The sequence below is a fragment of the Chelonia mydas genome, chromosome 8 (genome assembly GCF_015237465.2).
Source record: "Chelonia mydas isolate rCheMyd1 chromosome 8, rCheMyd1.pri.v2, whole genome shotgun sequence".
NCBI lineage: Eukaryota > Metazoa > Chordata > Testudines > Cheloniidae > Chelonia > Chelonia mydas.
Window position 1 is genome coordinate 7,404,272 of NC_057854.1, and position 21,030 is coordinate 7,425,301.

General features: G+C 47.7%; 1 protein-coding gene across 3 annotated transcripts in view; it reads left to right on the top strand.

Moving 5' to 3' along the window:
* The window catches only part of FLT4 (fms related receptor tyrosine kinase 4), a 98,846-nt gene that overhangs the window by 69,545 nt on the left and 8,271 nt on the right, over positions 1–21,030 (top strand). For all 3 annotated transcript variants that reach the window (XM_037907394.2, XM_043520878.1, XM_037907393.2), the window contains exons 11-26: positions 2,092–2,233; positions 5,524–5,632; positions 7,094–7,453; positions 7,757–7,903; positions 9,008–9,139; positions 9,569–9,675; positions 10,157–10,292; positions 12,129–12,233; positions 15,498–15,611; positions 15,903–15,991; positions 16,329–16,476; positions 17,644–17,738; positions 18,418–18,540; positions 19,128–19,239; positions 19,619–19,718; positions 20,159–20,264. In XM_037907394.2, the coding sequence (XP_037763322.1) occupies positions 2,092–2,233; positions 5,524–5,632; positions 7,094–7,453; positions 7,757–7,903; positions 9,008–9,139; positions 9,569–9,675; positions 10,157–10,292; positions 12,129–12,233; positions 15,498–15,611; positions 15,903–15,991; positions 16,329–16,476; positions 17,644–17,738; positions 18,418–18,540; positions 19,128–19,239; positions 19,619–19,718; positions 20,159–20,264 (2,125 nt within the window). The remainder of the gene's footprint in view (positions 1–2,091; positions 2,234–5,523; positions 5,633–7,093; positions 7,454–7,756; positions 7,904–9,007; positions 9,140–9,568; positions 9,676–10,156; positions 10,293–12,128; positions 12,234–15,497; positions 15,612–15,902; positions 15,992–16,328; positions 16,477–17,643; positions 17,739–18,417; positions 18,541–19,127; positions 19,240–19,618; positions 19,719–20,158; positions 20,265–21,030) is intronic.

The following is a 21,030-nucleotide window of genomic DNA, read 5'->3' on the forward strand; positions in this document are numbered from 1 at the left end:
AAGGGCAAGAATCCGGTGGTATCTAACCCTGCTCAGAGCAGATGACATGGTGGTTAAGCAGCCAGGGGCCCCAGCTGCCTTTCTGACCTCAGTGCGCCTGCTGTTGCTTCCACCAGTGGAACTGCTCTAGGAGAACATTTGAGGGGAATAGACGTAGTGGAGATGCATCTAGCGAGACACACGGAAAAAGAAGCCAACAGAGAGCAGAACATGAGCGAGGCAGAGTCACTGAGCGTGGAGGAAATGGGGCGCCAACAGAGACACCTAGGCCACAAAGGTTCTGCTGTAACTGTGTATTTCCAATAGCATGTGAGCACTCGGTGGCCCTGTCAGGAAGCAGAGGGGCTGATGAATTATGAGCACTGTCTCCCAAGGCCGCAATGTTTCTGCTTAGTGCAGCTCCAGAGGATGCAGGAGGCTTCTTCCTGACTTCCTGTTGTTTACACAGATTCCTGATGTTGCCCCCCGGGGAACTCACACTGCAGGGCACTCTGCCCTGTGCTACCAGCGGACGCCCCCTGTCCCTGATTCCTTGGGGCACTCACACTGCAGGGCACTCTGCCCTGCGTGGCCAGCAGACACAACTGGGGAGCACTCGCTGCAGAGCCGCGTCCCCGGCACAGACAGTGGATACTCCCTGCTCCTCATTCCCTGTCACCCCAGACATTCGTTCTGGTTCATCTGCTCATTCAGAGCAGAGCCCTCTCCTGCATGCAGTGAGCAGACATCCCTGTGCCTTACCCCATGGATGGGCCTGGACCCTCCATCCCCCCCCGCCGCCACTTGGCTCCCAATACACGCTCCACTCCACTTCCTGACCCACCAGGGCACCCCCTCCTCACCGCATGCCCTAGTGCATATGCATTTCTGAAACACACACAGCTAGTCAGGTCTGGCTGCAGTTTGTATTCAGGTTCCCTGTGAGGACTGGGTTCTGCACTCCTGGAGATCAAAGACCGAACGCTCCCTTCCCTTCCCTTCCCTGTACCCCTGGCATCAGTGGTAATAACCTGGGAGGCTCTGGTGCCAAGGTGAATCTCTCAGTCCTGTTTCTTTTAGCTGCCTACAGCAACTGTGTTTGAGACATTTCCCCTGGGTTAACCAAGGTGCACTCCTTGCAGGGCTGAAACATATGCTAACATTATCCAAGCCATGTGGTGACTTTTACACCCTCGGTGCTGTGAATCAGGCTCAGAAGAAACACTATGGATCTAGGCCTCGCTACAGAGCAAACCAAACTGTAACAGAGCCAGAAACTGAGCATGGCACAGATGACTGGCCTTCGTTCCCACCGCTGCAGGGTTGGCTGCCACCCGAGCGTCCCTTGTGGCTAGAGGTCGCTCTGTAGCGCTCCGACCCATTGTCTCCTTCGTGGGGTCCCTTAACCAAACTCAAGAAATTAAAACATATCCTGGGGTCCCACTTAGTCACTTTCAGTATACACTGACCCTCCATGCCCCAACCCCAGTTCAGTGTCTCTCATCCTTTGTTGGGGGTCCCCAGCCCTCTTTCCCAGAGCCAGGCACAGTTCAAAGTCTCTGCAAGACCCAGGCTTGTTCCTTGCTGCTGCTTCCAGTTCTCAGCTGCTACACGTTCTCAGGCCTCTCCTTCCTGAGCATCCCCGCCCTTACTGCACCCGCCTGCTGCTTTTTGTAGGGAATTTGCTGACTCAGGTGAGACTCCTCCTGTAATCAGGGCTGGCTGAGCCCCAAATGCCCCAGCTCAAGAGCAAGCTGCCTTGTTACACCCGCTCATCCATCATTGGGGGGAAGGATGATTTTGTGGTGAAGGCAGTGGCCTGGGAGCCAGGAGCCTAAGAGTCACATCCTCTCTCTGCCTCAGTTTCTCCATGTAAGGAGGAACCATCAGCTTACCTAGCTCATGGAAGTGTCGTGGGCCTCCATGGACCTGTGAAGTGTTGCTGCTAGGAGAGCTTTCCTCGTCCCGGGAAATCCTGTTGGTTCCGACAGAAGGAGCATGCCAGCTCTCAGTCCCCACCCTGCAGAGAGGAGTGCCACTGTTTGGCCTCATTCTCAGCGAGCACCCTCTCTCCCCATCCCCTCTTCTCTCGCATGGCTGCCGGGTGAGCAGTAGCAAGCATCGGGCGGCAAGGCGCCATCAGCGGGACCGGATGCCCGAGTGCAAGGACTGGAAGGACGTGTCCCAGCAGGATGCTGTGAACCCCATCGAGAGCATCGACACCTGGACAGAATCAGTAGAAGGAAGAAATAAGGTGAGGTTGTTTCTCTGTATCCCCACTGCCCGGGCTCGTCGTGTGGAACCTCTCAGGCACGATTAGCCGCACACCTTATTGGAATGGGCGCTCTCTAATGTCAGGTTATCTAGTGATTACAGAATAATGAGAAGCCGTGCCCACGTGTCTGTCAAGAACTAAGCTGTGAGATAAAAGTACCCGTCCTTCCAATGACCAGGAGAGAAGGAGCTGAGACACAGAGAGGTGGAGGCAGTATTGTCAAATGGCTGGGGTAGTTCCTGGCTGCCTGACATGCAGTTCCAGCTTGTCTCTGCCAAACCAAGCTGGAGAGAGAATGGTTTCCCCTGGCTTCAATCCTACCTTGGACTGAGCCCCAGAGACAGGCCCCTCTCCCACCTCACTCTGTGCCTTGAACTCCCCTCCCTTCAATCCCACACACGGACATTGCTTCTTAGAAGCAGAATGCCGATATAAAAGCAGGAACAAATCAGTTAATTTGGGGGGAATCAGCCAAATACTGCTGACCAGTCACCAAGCCCCCCAGAAAGCGGGAATGGGGACCAGGGCTGATGGGGAAGCTTCTAAACATCCCAGGAAAATGCCTGCCTTCAGTGGTTCATTTCACTTGCTTGTGTGGGCTGCGGGAAGAGCCAGTGAACAAAGGTTGTGTAGAAATCCTGGCCTGAGTCCATTGCCTCTTTGTGAATGAAAACGTGTTTGTGCAGGAGGTGCCCCTGGGAGTCCAAGAAATTCCATTGGCTCTCGCAGTGCATTTCCTCTCTGGAAGGGACATCTCTCCCTCTTTCTGATGTGTGACCCTATAAAAGCATGGCCAGCATTCAATAGCCATTTCTTTCCATCCCCCTGGTAGCCATAAGTGTCAGTGGTCTGTGCACTCCTTCATGACTAACTTCCTGTTCAAGGGTAGAGTGCTCGACACCAAACACACACAGAGGGATGCAGGCTCAAGAACAAACAAATGGCTCCCAGCTTCCTAAAGTCACTTCCTGTTTTCATACACACCTCCAAAGTCACTTCCTGTTCCAAGGCCCCAGCCAGGAATCCGTCACTGCGACTGAAAGGGCGGTGGATGGGAAGACGCTGCCTATGCATCTGCTCAGAGCAGTTCTGAGTCGGGGTTAGTGGTTGAGTGTCCACACCAGGAGCAGGAGCGTGAACTGGGGACAAATAGGTGTATTGGGAGATGGTCCTGGAACCTGGAACCTCTTAGCACAGTTTTATCTTTTCTTATGCATCTAGATCCGTTGTTCCTCTCCTCCTTTCCTCCTTTCCCCCTCTTCTTTCCTCCTCTCTTGCATTCTTCACCTCTGTCCTCCCCACTCCCCAGCTAGTTAGATGTAACTTTAAATGTAAATATTCCAAAGTTCTGAGTCAGACAGTGAAGCCCCATGGGATTTACCAAAGCTCTGGGAAGAGCGAATTCTGCTGCTTGTGGGAGGAAGTGGTGTCCCCAAAGGTGTCTCCTACAATTCATTCTGCGGGCCCCTAAGAGAGAGGTGTTGTGAGGGACCCATCTCCCTTCTGAACCTCCTAACTCTGACTGCTGGATTCACTCTTCATTCTTCACAAAGGACTCTCCAATCCAGGGTGGTCCACAGATCTCAGTTTGAGACCCTCCAGTCAGATTTTAGTTAACAGGTCATAGGTGATGTAAAAATTGGCTAAAAAGGCCAATGCGTGCAATGGTGGGTTCAGCATAGGATAATCCAGTCTATACAGAAAGACGTATGTGAAATGTAAAAATCCCTACATTAATGCAAAATTATGGCTGCAGAGCAAAAAACACAAGATGTCAGAAAATGCAATACATAAGGTTCCAATAATGTTAACGCAGTCATGTTGCAGACATATAGTATTTTCTATGCCTGTTTATTCTGGTTAATTACCTAGCTTAGTATATTATTATTTATATCACAAAATGAATATTATAAAATGTACAGGATGCATAATGTGGGCAAATTATTTTTGTTGTCAGAACTTTAATTTTTGCATTTTCATCCTCATTTTAGACATTGATTCGTAGTTTTTTGCATTTAATTATCTTGTTGTTTTCAAATAAAGAATGGGGGGAAGGAAATTGCCCAGGCTTCATACTGCAATGTCTTTTGAAAGGAAAGCACTTCATAACACACAGCTTTGAAGTTCACACCTGAGTGAGGTGAATAGGGTGGAGGAAAAGTGAATTCGAACCCTTTATGTTGCTTGCTATTGTCTTTCTTGAGACATTTCCCTGCCGTTACAGGGGCCTCGGCCATTGGTGCAGCTCTCTCCCTCCTATTCTCTGCCTGTGGCACGTAATAGTCTAATCTCCTGTGGGATGTAATATTTTGGTCTAATTTCAGTTGCTGGTTTAGGTTTAGGTGCTGGGCAGTGTTGGTGACCTGTGATGTAGAGGAGGTCAGCCAGGTGATCTGGTGGTCCTTTCTGGCCTTAAACTCAATGACTCTAAGTTTGAACTATCAGAACAGCAGCACATTTGCTTACTTTGCATTGGCTGGGGAAAGGGAGAAGAATTTTAAATGAAAAGCTTGGAATGCAGAAAAAATTACAACAGGCTCTAAAATGGTGAGATGCACAATGTTTTCATACCCCTGATTTTCTCTTGATGCTAACGAACCCTCTTCAGGAAAACACTTTAAGCATATTCTCAAGTTGCATTGTCTTCAGCGAGACTTTAAGCACATGCTTTCCTGCTTTCCTGTATAGGGATGCTTTCCTGAATGAGGGCCAAAGTAGAGTTCTGCTCTGAAACGCAGCCGTAAAATGATACTGAGGCGCGTCATGTTCACATGTGCTCAATTTACAAATAAAAAGATTTTTTTCTTCTCAACTGCAAATCCTGCAAACTAAACCTGGGATCTGGGAATCAAGCAGAGCTCTTTCCTTCTCACTCTTCGTCCCCCGGAATAAAGGTTTGGCAGGCCGTATTGGGCGCTCAGGCACACCTGCTTGCCCCATTGTCTCCATAGCCCTCCATGGGCTTGCTCCCGGTATGACTGATTGGAGTTTAGTGTCTGACGCACAAGAGAATCCTGCTCACTCTCTGTTAGCCATGGAGGCTCTGCAATGCTAAGGTATTGCTGTCACAAGAGTCAACAGCAGTACGCTGCATAGGAAGGGGCACAATCGCTGTTCAGAATAGAACAGCACTTTAAGGGTTTTGGGGGGGAAGGAGGGAGGATTTGCTGTTTGTGTTTTGCTGCCTGTCCCATTGTCGGCCTGAGAGCAGTGAAGATCCTGTCTCTCCCCTCACCATCATTCATTCTGACATTCACTTCCTTTATCAGACGGTCAGCAAACTGGTGATCCAGGAAGCCAATGTTTCCGTCATGTACAAGTGTGTTGCCTCCAACAAAGTGGGTAGAGATGAACGGCTGATCTATTTCTACGTGACCAGTGAGTACCACCAGATGCCAGGGAGGTCTGTCTGTCAATCTTGGGTCTCTCCAATAGGCAGGTCCCAAAGCCACTTAGGGCGTTATAGGTCAAAACCTCAAACTCCACCTGGAAACCCAATGCAGAACCCAGCGAACCGGTGCTGTGTGCGCGCAATCAGAAATTCATCTCAGCAAGCCAGTTGCATTCTGCACTAGCTTCGGCTTCCACGTTAATTGGAGATGTAACCCTACATAAAGAATCCTGGAGAAGGCTGGCAAAGGCACAGATCCTGGTAGCAAACTTAGCATTTAAAGTAAAATGTCATTATCTTTTAGGCAGCCATAGATGGGGAGAAACCAGCTTGGTCGCTGCTGCAGGTTGTTGTTTTTTTTAATTCAATACTGAAAAACAGTGCCTATGTCAGCATCTTCTCAGACTCTGCCCGTTAGTCACTGATTGTGAATCCTCTCTCCTTACACTATCCTGCCTGCCTTGGAGTGGAGAGTTCACAACCTTATTCTGTAATAATCGTAAAAGTCAGAGCCTGCAACTCTCAGGTGTATCTGATGCAACAGTACCCTCTAGTGCTCTGTAGGGTAACTTCACTCTTCCCGGTTTGCGTTCGGGTCCTGAGACACTTGGCAGGAGCCATGGGGAATTCTGAGGGTGCGGGGGAGAGATTAATTTGATCTAGTTGAGTTTTTAAGAGCTAGAGACTGACAGTACTGGCTAAAGCCAGGGATCACACAGTGAAATGCTGCGTAAACTTCCTTTACACAATGCTGACCTGCAATACCCCCTGGTGTTACAGGCCCATGTCCCTGCTATGTAGAAATTGGGAGTTGGACAGGATTTCATAGTGATTTTGTGCCTGAGGGCTGTGTGGGTTATATGCTGTTTGGGGGGTTGAGCCTGCCTGCAAAAAGCCCAGCACACAGTTGGTTTCTATCCGAATAATTAATAACAACACTGTGTGCGCGCACTGCCAGTATTTGTGTATGCAAATATGCATTTGCATAAGCAAATTGAGTAATTGCATCCCAAGTAATCTTCTGTGTGTGCACTTGCCTAGCTTGTATGCACAAATGCCTGTTTGGATGTGCAAGTGGTGGGGTACAAACACATTTTTGCAGAAGCAGGAAGCGGTTTAGAACCCTGTGTTTTAATATCGGACCAGGGAAGTAAAAACCAAAAGCTAAATTCAGACCCCGCAACCTTATTTCATTTGTGACCCAAGCTTAATTTGAGCCTAGGCCTTCAGTTCACCACCTGTGACTCCTCTTCGCTTTAGCAATTTCTTAGCAGCATCATGCAGGTTATCACTGTGCTTTGGGGAGGTTTTTTTATCCCTGTCTATATACAAGATGGACTCAGAGTGCGAAGCAGAGGGCGACAATTCCACCCTGTAAGGCAGTGATGCACCATGGAGCCTTAAAATCTCAGTCACACATCCGTTTCCTTCCCTTGCCTTCCTGGCAGCCATTCCGGATGGATTTGAGATTGAATCCCAGCCTTCAGAGGAGCCCACTGAGGGACAGGACCTGAAACTGAGCTGCAATGCTGATAACTACACCTATGAGAACCTGCAGTGGTACCGTCTGAACCTCTCGAAGCTGCACCACGAGGAAGGCAACCCACTAGTCCTGGACTGCAAGAATGTCCACCACTACGCGACCAAGATGCAAGGGGAGCTGCACTTCGAACCCGACTCCAACGACGCTGCCCTGCTGCTCACCATCCCGAACATCTCCCTGGGGGAGGAGGGAGACTATGTGTGTGAGGTGCAGAACCGAAAGACCAGAGAGAAACACTGCCACAAAAAATACATCTCTGTACAGGGTGAGGAGCGTGGGAGCAGGCAGAGTGACTCTGTGATGGTGGGCGAGATGCAGGGCAAGGAGCACACAAGGAAGCACCGGGATGGGGTGAACAGGGCCTGAGCAGCAAGGGGTGCTGGGTATGAGAGAGTTCTCAGCACTGCCTGTCTCAGCCTCACCCAGAAGGGGCTAGATACTCAAAATGTACAGTATATTAGGACCCCTTAGAATTCTTCCCCCTGTATGGGTCGAGATGGTCTTCAAAGCAAACAATCTCCTGCTTGTCTTTAATCTCCTCTTTGTCTGGATGCTGCTGCTCCTTTAGCCCTCGAGGTCCCCAGACTGAAGCAGAACCTGACAGACATATGGGTGAACGTCAGCGACTCGATAGAGATGCGTTGTAAGGTGGATGGCGCTCACATTCCTGACATCAGCTGGTATAAAGACGAGAAGCTGGTGGAAGAGGTTTCAGGTACGGTTGGTTCAAGAGGGTGGAGTTGAGGTCAGGGAATCTTCTTCCAAAGGACAGTCAGGCAAACTAGATTTGAATCATGGCCCTGCCATGCCCTAGTTTAGATCCCGCTACTAGATCGTTGGGCTGGAATATCTCTTTTAATCAGGTTCTGCCACAATTTGACTGTGTCCTCATTGGCCAGCCAGACCGCATTAGGACCTGGCGCAGGCGCAGCTGCATTTATGCCATGCTTACACACAGCTGGTCAGAGACCTGTGCAGACAGGAGTTGCTGGACTATTACAGGGTGTAGCAAAGTTAGACTCTGTCCATACTCCATCTGAAACGGCAGGCTGCGTTGGTAACTAGATACTAGGGCAGTTAAATAGTAGTGCTGCTAAGCGCCTCTGGCTTGTTTTCCCTGAACAGCCTGGAGGTTTTGGTCTGAGAGTACGGTTTGGTCAGGTAATGAAGCCATGTTGCAGGTTACGGAGGGGGCTAGTCTGTGGCATGGTTTAGCTGCGCGGCTCTATGTCAAAAAAAAAAATCCTCATTCACACCACTCCAGGGAAACTTGCAGGAGCCCTGCTAGCAACAGTAACATTTGCCGGCTTGTCTTCGGAAGGGCTGAAGGGAGAGGGCACGCTCCAAATGGGATGGCTTCATAGGCGGTGCTGTGCACATGTGAGGGCTCTATGAAACTGGAGCCAGTAATGGGAGCATTCCCCGCTTTCCCTGCAAGGGTTCCTTATGCTCTGAGTCCTGCGTGTTTCTGTGGCTGCTAAGAGTCACTTCCTTAGACAGGCCCTGAGGGGCTTTTTATAAACTAGTTGGAGGCCATGTCTGGATGAGGAAAAGAGGCCATGTTCTGTGATGTGTTAGATAACATCTTTTAACTAATGGTCTGTTAGACCAGATCCTGCACCTACTGGAAAGTGGGCAAGCCATGCTTAAAACCTTGTTAGCTGGTTGTGGGCATGTGCAGTGGGGAGCCTAGGCTAATCGCCCCGACTGTTAAAAGGCTGCATTGTATTTCAAGTCTGAATTTGTCTGGCATGGGAATCCCCTCCCTCCGGAAACTGCACCAGCTCACACTGATACCATTAGCCTCTGTACCTTTCAGGGATTGACCTAGCGGATTCTAACCAGAGGCTGAGCATCCAGAGGGTGAGAGAAGAGGATGCTGGGCTCTACCTGTGCAGTGTCTGCAACGCCAAGGGCTGCGTGAACTCCTCAGCCAGCGTCTCTGTGGAAGGTACCGCCAGCATCCTGACCCCAGGGAACAATCCCCTCAGACTCTGGGAGTGTGGACAAAGCAGGAGGAGCAAGGCCCCTCACTGCTTCTGTGTGCTCTGAGACAGCCGATGCAGAGATGAGAGTGAAGGCCCCTCCATCTTGCTGGAGTGAAGGTGCCAGGAGGAGGAGTCCAAGGGCAGCTCTAGGCCAAGCTTGGATACCCTCAGGGCAGTGCAGCCCTCCTTCCAGAGGGGGAACAGGGCTCTCACAACAGTGTCTGTTACTCTCCTGTGCTCAGCCCCATGCGAGAGGGAAGGCATAGATGCAGCTTCTCCAACACTTGCCTCACAATATACTCTGGGGTCCGTGATGAGGATGGGGCAGGCTGGAACAGGCGGTGGAGAATGAGCATCTCTTTGACTTGGCAATTTCCCTTCCCATTCTGCAGGCTCTGACGACCGGACCAACGTGGAGATCGTGATCCTCATTGGGACTGGGGTCATCGCTGTCTTCTTCTGGATCCTCCTCATCCTCATCTTCTGCAACATCAAAAGGGTACGTTGCCTGCTTTTACTCCTGCAGTGTGGAGCCAGGGAGGGAGGGTAGGAGAGCAGTGGGGAGATGGAGATATGAGTTCACAAGGCTCTTGCTTCTCAGGGTGGGAGGTGTAGCTGCAAAGGTGATCCTCAAAGCCACTGCAGCGTGTCCCTAGTCCTAGCATTGCCGGCAGGATGATCACTGGATGGTGCTCTGGACTGGCTCCCTTCCAAGTACAGGGCTCACAGCAGCCACAGGGAAGGAGGCAGAATGGTGTTTGGCATTGGAGAAGAGGACCCAGAACAAAGGGAGTGAGGGAAAATAGGGGGAGCCCCCAACCCCCCTTCAGAATGATTAAACCTACTCTGTGATGCCAGAAAACAATGGAGTCAGGTCACAGCACAAGGGGGTAGGACAGAACGGGAATCGTGTAAGCGTCTCCCCACTGGAACTGATGCTGAACTGCCCAGTCACACCCCCTCTTTGCTGATTCCTGCAGCCCGCCCACGCTGACATCAAAACCGGTTACCTGTCCATCATCATGGACCCTGGAGAGGTTCCCCTGGAGGAGCAGTGCGAATACCTGCCCTATGACTCCAGCAAGTGGGAATTCCCACGGGAGCGACTCCGGCTAGGTGAGAGCTCTTTGCTGGCCACAGGACAGACAGGGCCCTGCTATGCACTCACCACCAGGCAGCTGTGAGCCTCTTGGCTGCATCTGATGGTTGGGCTCCAGCTTTTTCGCTCTCTCTCCTTCTGTGTGTCCACTACTTCCTTGGCTTCAGGACCACCGCTTCTACCTTCAAATGTTTCCTGGCTCAGCTATGCTTGGCAGATTTCTTTGTCTCTCCTCGGTCACCATCCTGGGACCTACTGTGGATTTCTGGATTGTATTCCCTCGCTCTCTGAGGGAATTCCTGGGACTCAGGAGTCACTCTTTTGTCATGGCCAGGTCCCCAAAACCAGGCCCCTATAGGACCGTGGTCTCTCTCTGTGTGAACAATGTGTGCTGTCCTCTCTCTGAGAGCTCTTGTACCTCAATGTAAAAGCTTTTGGAGCTAAGTAGCTCTCCCTGTGAGACCCTGCTCCTGTCTACACTGGGTGATGAGTGAGGAGGAGGAGGAGCTTGGACAACTTGTATGAAATCGTTCCCCAGCGGTGGCTCTGGTAACACTTTGGAAGGCCACCACCAATGCTTCTGAGTCTCCCAGTGCTCCGTCTTTCAGCTAGGTCAGAAGTTGGTCCAATAAAAGATACTACCTCACCCACCTTGTCCCTCTAGTATCCTGGGACCCACTTGGCTACAACAACACTTCATAGGGTCAGGTATGTCATTTTGCCATTAGAGTCAGGACGCCTGGGTTCTAACCCCACTCTGTGACCTATGTCTAGTCACTTGGGGCCGGATTTGCAACCCCAGCTCACACTGCGTATTATCTTACTGGATTACTAGACCCATTGATTTCAGTGTGGCTACTTGTGGAGTAAGATGCAATTGTGAAGGAGCACAGATATGAGAACCTGGCCCCTAATCTCTTTGTTTCTCCTTCTGTGAAATAGGTATAATAATACTAATGTACCAGGCAGGGGTATGATTAAGGGCTGATTAGTATTTGGGACCCAGGGAGGGAATTTACTATCGCAGAGCTGTGTTACTATTTGTGTCCTGTCTGATGTGGTGGTTGCTTTCTGAAAGAGCTCCTGGTCTGGAATTGATCACACTCCTCCACTCCATTCATCACCTCGATCCAGGGAAACCACAGAGCTCATAACTCTGCCACCCCATCGCTCGGGTCCATCTCCCACTCAGGAGTATCCCTCTGTTGGACATGGCTTGCAACTCAGAAGGGCCAACAGAAGAGCAGCAAATGTACTTGAAGCCTGGGGCTTCTGGCTTGTCCAGGGCATGCATCTCCTTTCAGTTGTCCTGAGGGAACCTGCAGCTGCATGGGCAGAGTGTGCCAGCCTGAGGGCACATCAGAGCTCCAGTCTAAAACCCAGGGCTAGGAATGACTCCACCACCCTGAGAGAGAGAGAGACACATACACACAACATCGCTCCACTCCACTTCTTATGTAGCCTACAAAGGGTTACACAGAGTGCTGTGTATGAGAATGCCAAGGACTGGAATAATGACATCAGCCCTGGCCATTCTGCTCCAAGGTGTCTCACACACCTTTCCCACGCACTCCGCTCCAGGGCAACAAATGGCACCTCACCTCCGCGAGCTGTTTCCTTCCTCTGCTTTGTCAATGCTGGGTCTGTCTCAGTTCCCCCCCTTGTCCTTTCTCTCATTATAACCATCTGAGCAGGCAGCCACCTGGGAAGGGTGCACACTGCACTTCTTCCTCTTCCTTTGTCACTCCTTTTCTCCTCCTCGCCGTTTCCTGTTTTGTTTTTGTCCCGTTCCCCAGGCTCTGAACCAGTCCTCCATGATGCTCCCTTTTACCCCGTGTTTCCCTCCTTGGCAGGTAAAGTCCTGGGCCATGGTGCTTTCGGGAAGGTGGTGGAAGCCTCTGCCTTTGGGATTAATAAGAGTAACAGCTGTGAAACTGTGGCAGTTAAAATGCTGAAAGGTACGAAGATGGGGAGGCATGATGAATGGTTTTTGTGGACAGCAGGGGATTAGTCATCTGCCTGGGAACGTCCATCTGGTTAATATCTGTCTTTCACAGAAACATCTCGAGTGATTTAAACTAATCCCTTGTCATCGCTAGAGCGCATACCTGCGCTCATGCCATTAAAGAGTCCAAGGGCCCGATCTAGCCCTTGGTGATGTGAATGGAGGTTGGATCATGCCCTAAAGGAACAACCTTCCTTCTTAACGTTTAGCTCCATGGCCTTTGACCCTGTTGACCTCTGATAAGTGATGTTCTGTCCCCATGCAGGTCCAGTGGAAGAAGCATGGCAGAGCAGACAGGGGAAGGAAGGACAAAGGGCCAGGTTTTCAAAGGTATTTAGGTGCCTAACAGAATTTTCAAAAGTGCCCAGCTCTGGTTCTGCCACAGATTGGAGTTAGGCACCTGACGTGCTTAAATATGTTTGAAAATCCCACCAGGCACCCATCTGCATCTTTAGGCACCTACATACTTTTGAAAACCTGACCCTAATTATGTAGAACTGTTTAAGGTCTCAAATTGGTAACATAGTCTCTAGATCACTGCACGTCTGACACAAAGTACAATAACATTAAGAATCAAAATATTTAAAAATCAGTTCTTTCATATAGCTGCCAAAACTCGAGTTCAGGGTTCTGCTGGAGTTAATACCAATATTAGACACCTAAGAGGCTGTGCATAGAGCAGGAAAACACTCCTTTCCTGCTTCATTTCAAGAGCTTGGGTGATATCAGTGACTCTTAAAGGAGAGATACAGAATCCTGAACCCCACTCTCGGCTTGTCAGCGAAGGAGGAGCTGCTTTTCAAATCGTTTGCTTTCAAATGTGATTGTAATTCATGTTTAAGCGCCACATTCAGATCAGAGGTAAGTAGGTCACAACTCTGTTGAAGTCAGGAGAGTTGAATCTGCCTTAGGGCCAGTTTCAGAGCTGGAGTAAAATTGCATTCTGCAGATTCGAGATCTTAAACTTCTGTGGCCACGTTTTCAAGCAGGCCCCTAAAATGGCGCCCTCCTATTCTGCATGTTGCCATTTGGATAAAAAAAATCACTTTTGTTTGCGCGTATTGGTTACCAGGCATATATACAACTACCTAACATGTAAGCAAAAGGGGCAAGCACATAGAGAGGAACATTTGCATGTGGAAACCAAGTAACTAGGGCTGTCAAGCAATTAAGAAAATTAATCACGTGATTAATTGCGCTGTTAAACAATAATAGAATACCATTTATTTAAATGTTTTTGGATGTTTTCTACATTTTCGAATATATTGAATTCAGTTACAACACAGCACACAAAGTGTACAGTGCTCACTTTATATTTATTTTTTATTACAAATACTAGCACTGTAAAAAACAAAAGAAATAGTATTGTTCAATTCACCTAATACAAGTACTGTAGTGCAATCTCTTTGTCATGAGAGTTGAACTTACAAATGTAGAATTATGTACAAAACAATAACTACGTTCAAAAATAAAACAGTATAAAGCTTTAGAGCCTAAAACTCCACTCAGTCCTACTTCAGCCACTCGCTCAGACAAACAAGTTTGGTTACAATTTGCAGGAGATAATGCTGACGCATGGATGGGGATGGGGCAGGGGTCCCCATGGGGCAGTCAGGGAATAGTGGGGGTTGGTTGGGGCAGGAGTCCCGGGGGGGCTGTCAGGGGGCGAGAAGTGGGGTGGTCAGATAGGGGGCGGGGGCCAGGCCATGCCTGGCTGTTTGGGGAGGCACAGCCTCCCCTAACCGGCCCTCCATACAATTTCAGAAACCCGATGCAGCCCTCAGGCCAAAAAGTTTGCCCGCCCCTGTTGTAGGCTCTAAAGTTTTAAATTGTTTTGTTTTTGAGTGCAGTTAAGTAACCAAAAAAAATCTATATTTGTAAGTTTCACAATAAAGAGGTCACACTACAGTACTTGTATGAGATGAATTGAACAATACTATTTCTTTTGTTTATCATTTTTCTAGTGCAAATATTTGTAATAAAAATAATAATATAAAGTGAGCACGGTGTACTTTGTATTCTGTGTTTTAATAGAAATCAATATATTTGAAAATGTAGAAAAACATCTAAAACTATTTAATAAATTTCAATTGGTATTCTATTTAACAGTGCAATTAATCGCGATGAATTTTTTTAACCGCAATTAATTTTTTGAGTTAATCACATGAGTTAACTGCAATTAATCAACAGCCCTACAAGTAACTATTCATCTCAGTGCCCATTTGTGCATATGGATGCACATGTAAAATCTGTGGGAGCAATTTCAGAAGCCTGATTGAAAATGTGTGTTTGTGACTACATTTTTCCAGAAGTGTTGCAGATCCCCTTTAGGTGCTGTTGTTTTCTGACTTTGAGGCCTGGCAGATTTTGTTTAAGAAGGAGCTCCTTCCACACAAGTTAGGAAAATCTCCACAGTGAAACAGCCAAAAATTGCAAATCCCAGAGGTGGTGAGATTAGGAGGGAGGAATGTAGCAGAGAAAATGCTCATGATAAAGGAGGATACAAATTGTGAGTTAAATTGAGTCATGGAGAAATAACAAAGTATCTTTCTGCCTAAATTACTACCAAGACACAAGGCCTGATGCTGTTCGTGTTCTCTGGGGAAAATGCCATGTAGAATGAGCTGTTCAAAGAGTACCTTTGGGTGTTTAGAATAGTAAATGGACTAGAGAGTGAACTCCTGGGTTGAAATCGAGCCGGGGACTCTGAACCTGTATGTTCCTATCTTCAGTCAGGATCAGAAAACCCCAAATTCCTTTTGTTTCCCTGAAATGGGTTTGTGGCTCATCACATCAGCTCAGGAAGTCAAAAGGCCAAGTTACAAGTGTGTGTGTGTCTATATCCGTGTGTCTATAACCCTTGTGTGGTCATTTATCCGTGAATATAAACCACTTCCAACTACCCCTGGTCTAAGTGTATCAGGCCCAACCTGTGTTCGCTTTTACTTCAGTGTTCTACATTAATAGTCCAACCCACCCCGCCTTCGAACAGTGATTCTGCAGGGCTGGGGTTATTGCTTTGTAAGCTAATATTCAAAAGTCCTAAAGCCATATCTACACTAGTGCCATAACCATGTTGACAAGAACTGTTTTAACTCAGTTATGGATCATGCTGCCATGGTTTGGAGGCTACTGGGGATAAAGCCTCAGTAAAAAGAAGGGAGGAAGAAGGGGCTGTAATTAAGGGGGAACCATAATTCAGTTCATTTGTTTCCAGAGGGAGCTACTGCAAGTGAGCACAAGGCGCTGATGTCGGAGCTGAAGATCCTCATTCACATTGGAAATCACCTCAATGTCGTTAACCTGCTGGGTGCCTGCACCAAGCCCAATGGTAAATATCCAAGACCACCAAGGCAGCTGGCCGTGAAGTGAAAAGCTCTTTCACCTCTATGCTGGGCATCGTTCCCTCTGCCTCACTCTGCCATTTCCTCCGTTGTGTGTGTGACTGTGTAGGTGTGCATTAGCGTAAGGATGCAACTGTTTGTATTTATTTGTGTGTGTGTGTGTGTGTGATTGTGTATGTACTGAGTGCAATGGGATTGTGTGTTGTGTAAATCAAGAGAGATTTTAGCCCCATGTCCTTAACTCTGCCCCAGGAACTCCTTTGTTTCTTCTCTTCCAGGCCCACTCATGGTTATTGTTGAGTTCTGTAAATATGGAAACCTCTCCAACTACCTGCGGACCAAACGGGAAGGATTCAGTCCTTACACGGTATGTAGCCTCCTTCATCTTGTGGCATCTCTAAGGGCCCTTCCCATGATTAGTGAAGGAAGAAGAATATGTCTGGCTTGGAATGAGCTTAACCCTGACAATAAGATACAAAGACCTCATGTGTCAGTTCCACGTAACAGTGTGTTTGATGTGTGAATGCAGAGAGTAAATTTCTTCCTGTCCAATGGGAGATTGGTGATTCGAGGCCAGGATTGGGCTCTATTGGTGGATCAGAGTTGGGAAGCCTAGGATACAATGAATGTGTCAACTGAGTTACTGCTGCAGTGGTTAGACGATGTGTCCCATGATTACCTTTTGGGCCTGGCCTGCTTCCCAGGAAAAATCACCCAGACTGCGCATCCAGGTCCGGTCCTTAGTAGAAGCAGTGAGAGCAGACAGAAGGAGTCGCTCTGGTACCAGCAACAGCGCAATCTTCAACAGGCTTCTGATGAACAAGAGCCAGACAGCACAGCCCAGACAGGAAGGTAATGAGCCCCAGTCTTCACCAGCAGCTCCTCACTGCATCCCGTTAAACGAGTGCCAAACTTAATTAACATTGAATAATTAAGGCATCTGACAATGTACAGCAGGGAACTCTGATTCACCAGGACAAATAGGCTATTCGTCTTGCATTAGTAGGAATTGTGATATTACGTGATCCTACGTTACAAAAGACAGTGTGATGAAGATTAATACTGTCTATGGAGAATGCTGGCAGTTTTTAACAGATAATAATCCTTAGCTCTTACAAAGAGCTTTTCGTCTGGAGTCTCAAAAAGCTACACAGAGACAGGTAAGTTATCACCCCATTTTACAGATGGGGGAACCAAGACACAGACTGTTTAAATGCCTTGCCTTGGGGCACAATGCAAGTTTTTGGCAGAGGTGGGGTAGAACCCTGGTCTCCTGACTAGACATTTTATTCAGTTTTCCAGATGGGTTGACTAAGTCACATGGAAGACTAGTGGCTTTTCTGGGACTACCCAGTGAGTTCCTCTCCCCATGTGATATAGGACATGCATCTTCCTCTTTATGTGAGAACAGATAAAGGGAGATCCCTGAAAGGGAGAGAGGGAGCCTTCTTCCCCTCTGATGCTGAGGCAGACTATTAATTAATCTAATCACTTCGCTGTTGCCTTGTGGTTTCCCCCTTCCATCTCTTGTCTCTTGTAATAAACTTAGACTAAATTCTCTGGGGCCAGGACCAGCTTCTCACTCTGTATGTGTGTAGTATCTACGTAATGGGCCCTGATACCTCAGGGCCTTTAGTCTCTACCACGATATAAATAATAAATACTAATAGTGGTGAATATGGTTCATCTGGAAGCATCCTCTGCTTGCCTAGTTCTGCAATTGGCACAGACTCCATAGGTCTGGGATTTCTCTGTGACTGTCCTAATTGAAGAGCATTAGCTGCGGGAATTTTCTTCCTCAAACTTGCACAGACTCCTTGAGTGAACATTTCTTTACCTGCAATGGTCACAGGGAAACTGTATGGTGGATCTGGTACTTTTAGGAAAGAGGTTCCATTAAACATCCTTGTAGTTTGCCTAGATGCTGACCTGGTCCAGCAATTGTGGAGGTGGTCTGCAGGGGGAGGGTAAATTCCACTAGCTGGGTGAGATAACAATTTTTCTTTCCTTTCTGGACAGTGGATGATTTGTGGCAAAGTCCATTGACTATGGAAGACCTAATCTGCTATAGCTTCCAGGTGGCACGTGGAATGGAGTTCCTGGCATCCAGAAAGGTGAGCTTGCCTTACTGTTTTACATCTGTCTATCTATGAATGACCTTACATGGTGCCCACCATCGTAGTTACTGAATGCTTCATATGTAGGTGTGGGTATTATGTATACGTACACATATACTTAATCTCTGTGTCTTAGTTCCCCATCTGTAAAATGGCAATGAGGTGAGGGGGGATATCAATTTATCCATAGAACACCCCTGTGAGGTAGGAAACTATTCTTAGTTCCCTTTTTTACAGGTGGGGAACTGAAACACAGAGAGATTGAGCCACTTACGCTAGGTCTCAAGAAGTCTGAGGCAGAGGTGCAAATAGAACTCAGATCTCCTGAGTCCCAGTGCAGGCCCTTAGCCAACCTTCCTTTTGATTTTTAACTTCAGCCTCTTTCAAAAGAAAAAAAAAAGGTACCAGCTCCCATAAGGAAGCAAAATGTAACTTGTTTTATTCTGTTTCCAGCATCCAATACTCTGTGAGGCAGTTATTTGTGTGGTTGTTATTTATTCTTTGTGAGCTAATGGGATTTGACCCCAGATCTCCAAAGGTGGAAGGCGAGTGCATCTAAGTGCTGGGATCCTACTTTCATTGCTACGAGGGAACTGAATGAGAGGCACTTCAGTTTCCCCTTCTAATCCCCCACATGTCCCACTCTTTATGATTTTGCCATTGTTTTTCCCCTTAGTGTATCCACAGAGATCTGGCAGCTCGGAACATCTTGCTGTCAGAGAACAATGTGGTGAAGATCTGTGACTTTGGACTGGCCCGAGACATCTACAAGGATCCTGACTATGTCAGGAAGGGCAGTGTGAGTATAGAATCTCAGCTAACTCACATTTGGATTAGAACTGGGACTGGAAGTATAAAAACCATCCTGTGGCTGGTATATGCAGGGAAAGACCAGGGAAACAGGAATGAGCGAGTGATCTAACACCATCTGTGACAGGAGAACATTCAGACTGTAATCCCTCACTGGGTTCAGCCAGGAATGGGATATTTACTTATCCGTGCATATACTGCTATAATCACTAATGAGCTCTAAACAGAGCATGGCAGATCTATGTACATCTCTCTTCCTTTCCCAGACATCAATCCTTATCCCTTCTGCCCATCAGTCCATCCTTCTCTCCTTTCTTAGCTTCTTAACTATCCTTTTTCCTCCTCTTTTCCCTGCCTGTTTATCCCTAACCCCCTTCTATATCTACCAGACCCCAATGATTCCCGACTTTTGACTGAAGAACTGCCTGACTTCACGTGTGCGTCTTCATCTGTCTATAACATTGGCCAGGGAAGAGCAGTTGCAGGATGTCTGGCTTTGCTTCCCTGTTGGTATCCATAGCCTTGTTCCAGGCTGTGATGGTGACTGAATTCCAACAGCTTGTTTCTGTCCCACAGGCTCGCCTTCCTCTGAAGTGGATGGCTCCAGAAAGCATCTTTGACAAAGTCTACACCACCCAGAGTGATGTCTGGTCCTTTGGAGTCCTCCTCTGGGAGATATTTTCACTAGGTAAGTGGTAGTGGTCATGATGATGATGTCACCATGCCTTTCTGTGCAGGAAGAATGTTCTCTTCTGCAGTATGTCTGAGGGAGAAGTGGAAAGAAAATGACACCTCCTCCCAATGTGGGGCAGAGGGCATTCTGGAGACCACTTCCTCCCAATGTGAAATGAAGGTGGTAGCCAGGACTAGAGGTCTGGAGACAGCCTCCTCCTAATGTGAGGGTTTCTGGCTGAGAAGGAAGATCCACTTCATGAGTGGGAGTGAAACAGAATAGTTACTGCGTCTCAGTTTGGTTTGAGAGGAAAGTAGAATGAGGAGAAAGTTTGGTTGTTATCCTATGGACTTCATTTTCCAACCCCTGGACCATCTTTGGATTTTTGTCCTAGGTGCCTCGCCCTACCCTGGAGTGCAGATCAATGAGGAGTTCTGTCAGAGACTGAAAGATGGTACCAGGATGAGAGCTCCAGAATACGCAACTGCAGAAATGTGAGTTGGAGATTTCAGACCTGAACCCCCGCTAAGGAAATACTATAAAAAACACAAGAAAACATGGGGGCCAAGGAGGCCAGGGGAAAGTCCCACAGATGGGTTGGATAGCCTCTCTCTTTCAACCAGTGTGTGGTGGGCAGGCCCTGCCACTCTTTAGCCTGCTACCAAGTCTCCAGGAAGGAGCCTGAAACAAGTAAGAATAATCAAAAGAACTGGAGGGATGTTTCAGAGCTATTTAAAATAATTCAACTTTAAACTTTCTTCTGTGCAGGGTAACCAAACTGGGCTGGTGCTGTAGGAGGCCAGGTGGTGACATGGGGGATCACATTCCCCTCCATCACAGTGGTGTTACAGTAGTCCTTGTGTTCAATTGGGGGTTGCAGCTTGAACAAGAAGGATGAACTTGATGAACAGTGCACGTTGTTTCCTCTTGGCAGTTATCGTATAATGCTGAGCTGCTGGCATGGGGACCCCAAGGAGAGACCAACTTTCTCAGACCTGGTGGAGATCCTGGGGGACCTTCTTCAGGAAAATGTCCAGCAGGTGAGGTTCTCATGTACTGTCATAATCCAGCACCAAACTGCGCTGGGCCAGTTTTCTTCAAACAGCTCATTCTTCCTTCCTTCCTTCCTTCCTTCCCATCCTGCTGGCCAGCTATGCCCACATCTGACTCCGTGTGTGTTTGTGCATGTGTGTGAAGGCAGAGGGGCATAGCAGGGGGTCAGAGCCTACACTGGTGCAAATCAGCATAGCATCATTGGAGATACAATATATATGTTTGCTGGTATAAATTAGTGTAAATTTCACTTTGTAAAATGTATATTTCACGGTATCAAACATATCACTATTGTCTAGCTATAGGACAGATCCTTTTCATTATTTCTCAGTTGTCTTTTTAGTATTTTTATCCTTATCTGTAAATTATGACTTGTTCGTTTTTAAACTGATTCAAACTCCTGGCAGGCTCCTGCCGCTGTCAGGCACAATTAACAAACACCAGGAAGTTTTGAAACTTTCCGGATCTGAGTTTCATGGACATTTGAATTAAATAGTTATTCTTTTGCACAAACACATGCAAACAGTGCCATACAGATTTACCTTAACGTATTACTGTTACTACACAGTAGCTTATCAGCACTTTTATCTGGTATGAGCACGCCACTGTGGTTTTAACTTCTCCTTTGCACACTATTTTAGGTGAAGATAGCTGGATGCTTAAATATGACTAACCTTCTCAATTACAAACAAAAATTAACCATTTTATAAATGCAGACATGTCTTGTCTGCAGCTGTGTGTCTTTGGAATGCT